General features: G+C 48.9%; 1 protein-coding gene across 1 annotated transcript; it reads right to left on the bottom strand.

The window, feature by feature from the left end:
* Positions 1–478: 478 nt before the first annotated feature.
* LOC107193423 (transcription factor GATA-6-like) lies at positions 479–6,861 on the bottom strand. The gene is made up of 7 exons (XM_015582864.1): positions 6,302–6,861; positions 5,277–5,940; positions 4,634–5,209; positions 3,732–3,857; positions 2,161–2,296; positions 840–1,107; positions 479–572 (listed from the first exon to the last, which is right to left on the bottom strand). The coding sequence occupies exons 1-7, from the start codon at positions 6,859–6,861 to the stop codon at positions 479–481; spliced, it is 2,424 nt and encodes an 807-aa protein (XP_015438350.1).
* Between the last annotated feature and the right edge of the window lie 1,794 nt (positions 6,862–8,655).

The following is an 8,655-nucleotide window of genomic DNA, read 5'->3' as shown; positions in this document are numbered from 1 at the left end:
AAATACGCAATTCCCGCCTCCTTCCTCAGAGGGCGAACAGCTCCGGTGACACTGTAAAAGGTCAGTCGGTAAAGAAGAGTGCGGCCGGTGAAAAGACTTGCGCGTATGTACCAGATGAGTTCATAGCGCGACACAGCCGTGGCGTTTCCCTTCGAAATCGATCGCGCGAAAGCGATCGAAATGTAATGCGGATAATCTCGAACAGCTCGAAATTACGATTGTTCGCATCTATGAATAAATAGAAGCAACGGAATCACATACGAACGAGAGGACAGACACGTTGATGGTTTTCCTCGATTGATAGGAAAACCGAGCAGGATATCCCGACGGTCGGTAAAACAGAGCCGACGCGGCGGCTCGTGGCACTCGCGTCGCCTTGGTCGGTAAAATTCCTCATCCAATAGTCTCGTCGGAAGCACGATCCTTCCGTCGTTTCCTGTTCTTGATTCTCGGCATCGAAATCCCCTCCTTCTCCTTCTTAAGTTCTTTCGACGTGGACAGCCGTCGTGGAAGTTATGACAGAGATCAGGTCGCCGCTGGATTGACTAACGATTGGCTCTAACGGTGGCACGCTGAAAAACAATTGATCGTTAACTAATTCGCGTCGAGCAATTATTTACGTAACCAGTGCTCCGCACGTGGGAATGGCATTTTTTTTTTTTTTAAATAAATTTTATATTTCTTTTTCGATACCGATGTGTATGCTTTCTTTAAATAATCTCGAAGTGCTACCGTATACAAATTTTTCATTGGTATGGAATAATTATAAGAATTCATCGGAAACGAATTCGTGACGCGACTATATAGGCTGTTTCTCGAGAGAACGCGAGGGCACTTACGTGAGGGTGGTCTGACGATTCAATACGGCGGCAGTGGGTAATGCGAGGGGCGAGTGCGCGTGTCCTAATTGCACCGTCGTCGGTGTACCTACAGGTGGACGTCTCTCCTCGGTTTCTTCGTTCCCTCTTTCGCTCCCGCTTCCGTTTCCGTTTTCTCTCCCAGTCCCTATTCCTGTCGCTGTCCCGTCAACGATTCTGCCCACGGCCACGCCCCCGCCCCCGTTACCGCTGCTACCGCTCCCGTACACGTTCAACTGCAGCGAGTCCACTGAAACGTTAAAGAAAAACACGATCGGTTAATTGCGGATCATAGACACGGGAACATAGACTGCGCATCTCCCTGAAACGAGCGTCCCAAGTTTAGAAAGAGGTAGATAGCTTTCGGAGGATTTGGCATCACTTTTTAAATCTAAGTAGTGAGGGGGAGGGTCAGGTTCTGGGAGTCTGGATTTTAAGTGGTTCACTGAGCTATATTAGAAAGAGATAGTAAATCCTCCGAAAGTAATCTGTCTCTTTCCAAAGTTGGGACGCCGTTCCAGCCTGACGCGCAGTCTACATTTCCATGTCCATAATTGCGACCTTTTTCACCCGTTTTCTCTCATTCTCCGTTTACACCTCCCCTCTGGTAATTTTCCCGTTCGTCTTTCAGCGTCGATTCAACGATTCCGATGCTCGTCTCGAACTCTTATCTATATCCGGCATCTAATGCGCGCACACGAATCATCAACTTTTATTTACTTTCGCTGCTCTTCGCTTTGGACTTTGTTCTCGATTCGCGAGTTTAATTTCGCGTTGGCCAAGGACGACGTTCTACGAGATTCGAGACGCCGATACGATTTGCGCGATCGCGTTCACGGTTGCGTTTTACGTTACCCGAAAAACGCGACGAACGATGCCGTCCTGCATTATGTCCAGGGTAGTGATGGGCGATACAGTATCGATGTATCAAAATATCTATCGGATATGTATCGATACAATTGAAATGTATCGTCTATCACTAGTCCAGGGAGAACGGAAAAGGACGATCGGGAGGTACACAAGAGAAATTGGAATGCGTGCGTTTTTTAAGAAACGCGAAAAAATTGCGAAACGATAGACATTAAATTCATTCTGTAGCCTGTAGGTACACTAAAGCTCCGTCTACACTATGTAGCAAAATAGTGTTATATAACTTCGCTATATAACGTGTTATGGTATACAGTGTAGACGCAGCTTAAGTTATCTGTCGATCGAAGAACTCAGCGTGGCGCAGAGAATAAAAAAATATAGATACAAGGGAAAAGAAAGAGCTGATTGAGAAACTTGCTCACCGAAGACTCACCGAGCAAGCTAGACTTAATCTCGGTCTTGTGCATGCCGCTGGGCCCAGCCAGATTTCCGCTGATTCCAGAGTGACTCTTCGGTTTCCTCTTCCTCGTTTGTATACCTTCTTTCTTCATGCTAAGTGGCCTGTTTACCTGTTTCGTATAAAACATTCGAAAACTGGTAAGGTTTCGATGGGGGTGTGAGTATGTGTGTATGGGCGGGAGGGGTGGGGGTGGTGTGGCAAGCTTAATTGGATTGGTGAAACGCGATAAAAATCATCGATTCGGTGTACGTATCGATGTTCGCGATCGCAAAGAGCATCATCGATAACACGTCAATCGACAAATTGCTCCGATGTATTACCGAGAAATGGAGAAACGTGGTGCGCCCAAAAGTTCTCCCTGCGTTTTTTCCTCCTGACCGTGATGTCCGTCAATGTCAATTCCAATGATTTCGTAACGATTAAACTCCCAAAATAATGTTCTCCTTAGCTCGTTTCCCATAGTACATGACGGCTTAAAGACGCCCTAGACCTAAAATAGGCGTCTTTAAGGCGTCATGCGCTATCTGGAAAACGGAATGGGTACTCATCGAGATACTTGAAGATCGAAGCAAGAAATTGTGTAATGAGATTCGTCACGAAGATCTCTGGTCGTTCCGCATAATCGTATAAAGATCCCACTCGGCGTAGTTTGACGAATCACACGGGCCGTTCGCGACGCGTGCGTGCGTGTGTCGCGAGCCTCGATCCCGGTTACGAGCAGCACAAATACCGGAGGTAGGTACGTTGTTTGTTCACCGCGGCGAGAGCTGGTTTTCCGGCGAGCCGTGTGTGCGCTCGACTATTCGGAACGAGAGCGGCAGGGAGGCACGGACGGAAGAAAGAATCACCGACGAAAGGTTCGAGCTGTGGCACACGGTAACATCACGTTACAGTAAATTTTTTATGAGTGCTCGAAGGTTCCTCGGCACTGACAAGCAGATGTCGAATGACTATTGATTTATAAAATATTTAATATTCAGTGCCGAGGAACCGTCGAACACTCATCGAGTATTTACTGTGACCACGAACGAGAATTTCGTCGAAAGAACAGCCTTGTCTCGACGGGGAATGATAGACGGAATCTTTGGATGATTGAGAATCACAAGGATGATTCGGTTTCACACCGGTTACTCTTTCTATGCGCGTCTCATCCGGGTCGACAGTTGTACAAACACGTGGCCATATACGGCGCGATGTGATCGCGACGATGCGTTCGAGGGAATAATCGGTAAAGAAATCGTGGCCCTGCTATTCAGAGTTGACTGTTCGCGGGTTAACCGGAAGCTGTATTGCATGCATGGGCGTAGCCAGGTTATCAGTCAGAGGGGGGGCAAAAATATTAACACATCGATTGCCACAGTGAAAAAGGCTGTACGTAGCCAGACACACTTGTTTTTAAAGTCATAAATCATTGAAAATTTTAAAATTAAATTCCCCCCCCCCCCCTGGCTACGCCCTTGATTGTATGCTGTGTATGTTTAACGTGGAAACTGCCGCGGGATTCGCAGCAATTTTTGTATCGGAATATTCTACAAGGAACTTACGTTGTGCAGCTTGTAGTAGAGTCCACAGGCGTTGCAGACTGGCTCACCGTTGTTGTTTCGCCGCCAGAGGGTCGTGTTGCTGGTCCTGCAGTTCGCGCATTGCACCCCCGTCCTTCGAACGCCCGTCTGAAAAGAATCAATGATTTCGTCAACGTTCTCCGTGGTCAATTAGAGATCTCCATTACACGTGTACATGTGTAATTAATGTAACTGCGTTTCAATCAGTTCATACCCGTGTATTTTATTATTCGTGTACCCGTGTAGTAAAAACTATACAGACTGAAAAACGGGTATATAAATTACACGCGTATTTTCAATAAACGATACCACGATCTCTAAACATCACTGCCTCGAGATCCACGGTCCGTAGAATGTTCCTACAGTTCGCGCAATCGCAACCACGAAAATTGAAGCGGCCTAAGCGACGAAACTAGAGTAAACAATCGGTGTAATTCCCGCGTAGCGTGTATTTGCTCGGGCGTAGATAACGCTGCTCGCGTCGTTCCAATTTTCGCACGCGACGAACAGCACGGATAGCCAGAGAATTCAGAGTATGTAGCTGGCTTTATGAGAGAACAAAGAAAGAAGGAAGAAAAAGAGAACAATATATAGTATCTTGAGAATCTTGCAAACGGTCCATCGACTTCTATATATACAGGGTGTCTCACCAAACTCTGCCACCCTTAATTATTCTCTTATTTGTTACGGTACAACGGTAAAAATCGTTTGGGTGAAAGTTTTTTCGGGGGGAAATTCGAAGTTATATCTCCTGAGATTTCTCTAATGGTAACGTTTTTTTTTTAAATGGAATGCTCTATGTTTTTGTTTGCCATTACAAAAAGAGGACATCAAAATGTACCCAACGATGAAACAGTCCTATAAGAAATAACCAAACGAATTACCGGGGTGACAGGTTGTTTCGGTTTGCCGCATCTCATGATCGGCCTGTTGACTCCGTGCATTTTCGTGTAGATACAGTTATTGCAGTAATAATGATCGGTCTCGTCTCGTCTCCATCCAGGAGTCGGTGTACCGCAACTGGAGCACTCCTTCGTCTCGGTGGGGACCATGGATCCATCGAAGTTCTCGTCCGAGTCGGGAATGGACAAATTCGGCCACGGGGAACCAGCGGTTCCAGCCGACACGCTGTAACCACCGCCGGAATACAATTGCATGTTAGCCCCGTCGTTTACGGAGATCGCCGTCACGTTTGGGTAGCCTGGAATGCTCTCGAACGTGGGCGGGGGTGGTGTTCCGGCTGTGGTCCAGTATTCCCCGGATGTGGTGGACTTTGGGTACGAGTACGAGCTGGTTCCTCCTCCCCCACCGCCGCCATTGCCACCGCCACCGCCGTACAGCGTCACCTGGGAACCCGGAGATGGTGGTTGCTCGTAATGGAGTGGTACGGCGCGCGACACTCCTATCGACGAGGCCAGAGTCGGGTCGCCTTTGATGTAGGTGTTACCCGGTGACTCCACCTGTCGATATCGGGTCGATTAGCGAAATCAATCAACGAAACGAAGCATAGCAAAAGGAGATACTTACCCCAGCAACACGGGAGCCCAACTGAGCGGCCGCCTGATACGCTAGAATCACTTGGTCCCCAGATTTCGCGTAGGTGTAAGTTGGTGCTTGTTGAAATGTTTCCCCAGCGGATATATACTGCGTGGCGTACTGTACCGCTTGCGACGGAGGAATTGCTACTGTTTCTAGAGTGGTGTAGGTGCTCGATCCTTTGATATTCACGGCTGCAGCAGCTGCAGCGGCCACGGCTTCCGCGTATCCAGGGACCAAATGATGCTGTTGCTGTTGACCACTCGACGCACCGTGGATACCGTCTATCGGTGGTGAATAAGGCGGTGCTGGTGATCCCAGTTGGACGCTCGTATTACCACTCGCGGACACGGACGTCGACGAAGACGTCGCCACATTTGATGTTCCCGTTTCGTAGTCTTCGCTGCTTGGCACCAGAACCGGCGAACCGTGATGGTAGATTCTACTGGTTGTTCCGTTTCCACCGCCGCCAGATTGGCCAGTTTCGCGGGGACTGTACCTCTGCTGACCACCAGTGCTTGGATGCACCTGGATCCTTCTGTCTTGCATCTGACTCGCGATCGCGAGACTCTCACGGCGCAACTGTTGACCGTCCGTCGCGTAAACGTACATACTTTCCACGTCCGTTCGTTCCGGTCCGTCACCGGTCTCGTACCTTTGGGTAAGTTCCCTTTGTTTTAACGGATCATATTGCAGACCTAGGTCTAGGTCAGAGATGGGCAAACTCATTATCTAGATCATAGGTTCCCAAAGTGGGCGCTGAAGAGATCTAGGGGCGCGTTCTAGTTATTTTGATGTCTTTATTTTCAGTCTAACTATTTAAGATCCAAAGATTAAACACGCAACTAGACTTGGAAATTTTTATAACAGAGATTGTTTAACCGAAGGGGACGCTGAACAAAAAAGAAAACTCTGTAAGGGGGGACGGTGTGTCGATAAATTGTGAGAAGCTACGATCTAGATAAAAAGTTTCTGAAGTATTTCACATGTTTTTAGGAACCACCCTGTATACTTACCTGGTTGATTCCTTGACCGACAACGTGGCAGAATCTACCGTCTCTGGAACCTCGACCTTCACTTCCTGCCCGTTACTGGTCACGTACACAACGCGTTGCTGTTCACCAGGACGATGTTGATGCTGTTGCTGTACATCCGTGGTAGCACGTGAGATTTGCACGAAGTGTTGCGAGGCTTGATGGTTCCCCTGGTCACGTTGATTTTCCTCTTGATAGTGGCGCGGTTGCGATTGACAATGCTGCTGATCGACGGATTGTTGTTGAAGATGACGATGGTGCGGCTGAATTTGCAGATCGTCCGGCATCGAGTTCGCGTCAGGTGAGTTGGATCCAGTCTCGGGCTCCGTTTCGTGGACGTTTTCGGTTATATGACCGGCTGTGGTGATCGTGCGTACGTGCCTTCTGGCGGTGATCACCGTTCGAGAATTTTCCACCGGTTGATGTTCCTCGATCGATGTCCTGGTTCCACTCGCACTTCCAGTCGTCCGATCCGAGTCTTCCTCGACCCGAGTGTCCTCCCACTCGCGTTTGATCTCACGCTTTACCAGGCTTTCGTTCATCTCGCCCTGAAACAAGTCCACGATACGAAATGCACGCGTTCCGAACGGTTCGAGGAATCTGTTGATACCGATCGACGGCTACACTGAGACTAAAGGCGTACATTTCCCACAGTTCTAGATCGACAGTTGCCAAAAACTGTGATTTTCAACATTTTTAATCGTTCGTATCACATAACGTTACCGATTTTCATGAAATTTCGTATACAACTAACACAAATCGTCGAAATGTATTTACGAAATTTTCACTCCAGTCTCAAAGAAAAAAAGTTGTAAAAAGCGACCGTTATTTTCTTTGCAATTCCGTCCGATTGAAACTTTTTCAAATTTTCTTTTACACATCATTTAGTAAATTAATGTTTCTAACTTCACAGAAGAACTCAAGTCACTTGGACCAATTAAAAAAAAAGTGTTCTGTACCCACTGCATATCGGAGGTAGTAGGATGGCTGGTGGCAGGGTGGCACGCGACTGCTTTGTAGCGCGGGCACGGTGAACCGGACTGCACGAAAACCGAAACGACTGGGCACACGGCACAACGAACGCTACGAACGATGAACAAGGAGAATCATCCCCGGTTTAGAAAGGAGGGGCGAAGAGAGAACGACGAACGGCGCACCTCGTCCGTCTTGGGTGAAAAAGAACGAAAGAATGTTTGCTCTGACTCGCGCGTCACACTTCCCATCGACAATGTCAAGTTTCGACTTCCGGACGCACGCGACGAACGGCTCGGCTCTTCCTTTGCCTGTTCTCGGATCGTAAGTGTTGCCAAACCAGCGTCGTCCCGTTCCGATTCCGGTCGATCCCGCGGACCGATCGCGACGCTTTCTCCTTTTGTCGCGAAACACGAAGCGAACGATACCGGAAATCGGTCGGAAGCCGAGCGAAACGGATGCCACGAATGGTAGAAGATGGCTAAAGGTTGAACACTGAAGGTTGAAAATTGTAGAAGACTGAAGGTTGAAGACTAAAGTTTTAAGACTAATGGTTGCAGATTGAAAGTTGAAGACTAATGGTTGAAGAATAATGACTGAAGGTTGAAGGCTAAAGACTAAAAGCAAAAGCGCGGCTGTTGTATCTCGTACCTGATTGAACGATGCCGCGATCGGTCCGAGAAGTAACAAGTAACCGACCGTGGTGGCGTTTCCGTCGCGTTATCGTCGCGCCTTTCCTCCGTTCCCTGGAACGATCTTAATAGTAATCCTCGCCAGAGGGACGCTCGTTTTTTTTTATGTACATCGACCAAGCAAACAAAACAGGGTCTTCGCCGACGGGACTCCGTGTCGCGCGTCTCTTCCTTTTCCTCTGGCGACGGGAAACTGGCGAAAGGTAGGGAGAAAGACGAGTCGAGAATCCCTGGCGATCGAGTGAAAAAAGCGTCGACGGAGGGGAGGTCCGTTTGTTTGTTCGTCGATAACGACCGGCCGTTCGCTAGCTACGAGGAAGATAACGCGACGCATGAAGCTCGCGAGAAGGACGAGGGGAAGGAGAGACCCAGAGGTGTCCACGTTCACGTCCTCCCTCCCGTTCCCCCTCGTCACGTACGGGCAGCGTTAGCCATCGTTGCCGACGCCATTTTGCGCCGGCCACCGTGTGTCACCGGTAGGGTGCCACGGTGAATCGTTTGCACTGCAAACGGTTATCTCGCCACGCCGTCGAAAAATTACCTCACGACTTTCCCTCTCCCTTCTCACACCCCCTCTCTCTTTCTCACTCACTCGCTCTCAACGTCGGATTAAGGGGGGGGGTCTAGGGGAGGCTGTTGCCCCGAGCTCCGCGTTCCAGGGTGACCCCGTAC

Source organism: Dufourea novaeangliae, unplaced genomic scaffold, assembly GCF_001272555.1.
Source record: "Dufourea novaeangliae isolate 0120121106 unplaced genomic scaffold, ASM127255v1 scaffold6, whole genome shotgun sequence".
In the NCBI taxonomy this organism is placed as follows: Eukaryota; Metazoa; Arthropoda; class Insecta; order Hymenoptera; family Halictidae; genus Dufourea; species Dufourea novaeangliae.
This window is presented reverse-complemented; position numbering and strand designations above follow the sequence as displayed.

Bases quoted from the DNA above. Each gene is read 5' to 3' on its own strand.
- LOC107193423 (XM_015582864.1), bottom strand. From the start codon at position 6,861: ATGAACGAAAGCCTGGTAAAGCGTGAGATCAAACGCGAGTGGGAGGAC. The intron at 5,941-6,301 runs GTAAGTATACAG...ACTTACCCAAAG, and splicing joins TCGGTCAAGGAATCAACCAG to GTACGAGACCGGTGACGGAC. The intron at 573-839 runs GTAAGTGCCCTC...ATTGTTTTTCAG, and splicing joins AATCGTCAGACCACCCTCAC to CGTGCCACCGTTAGAGCCAA.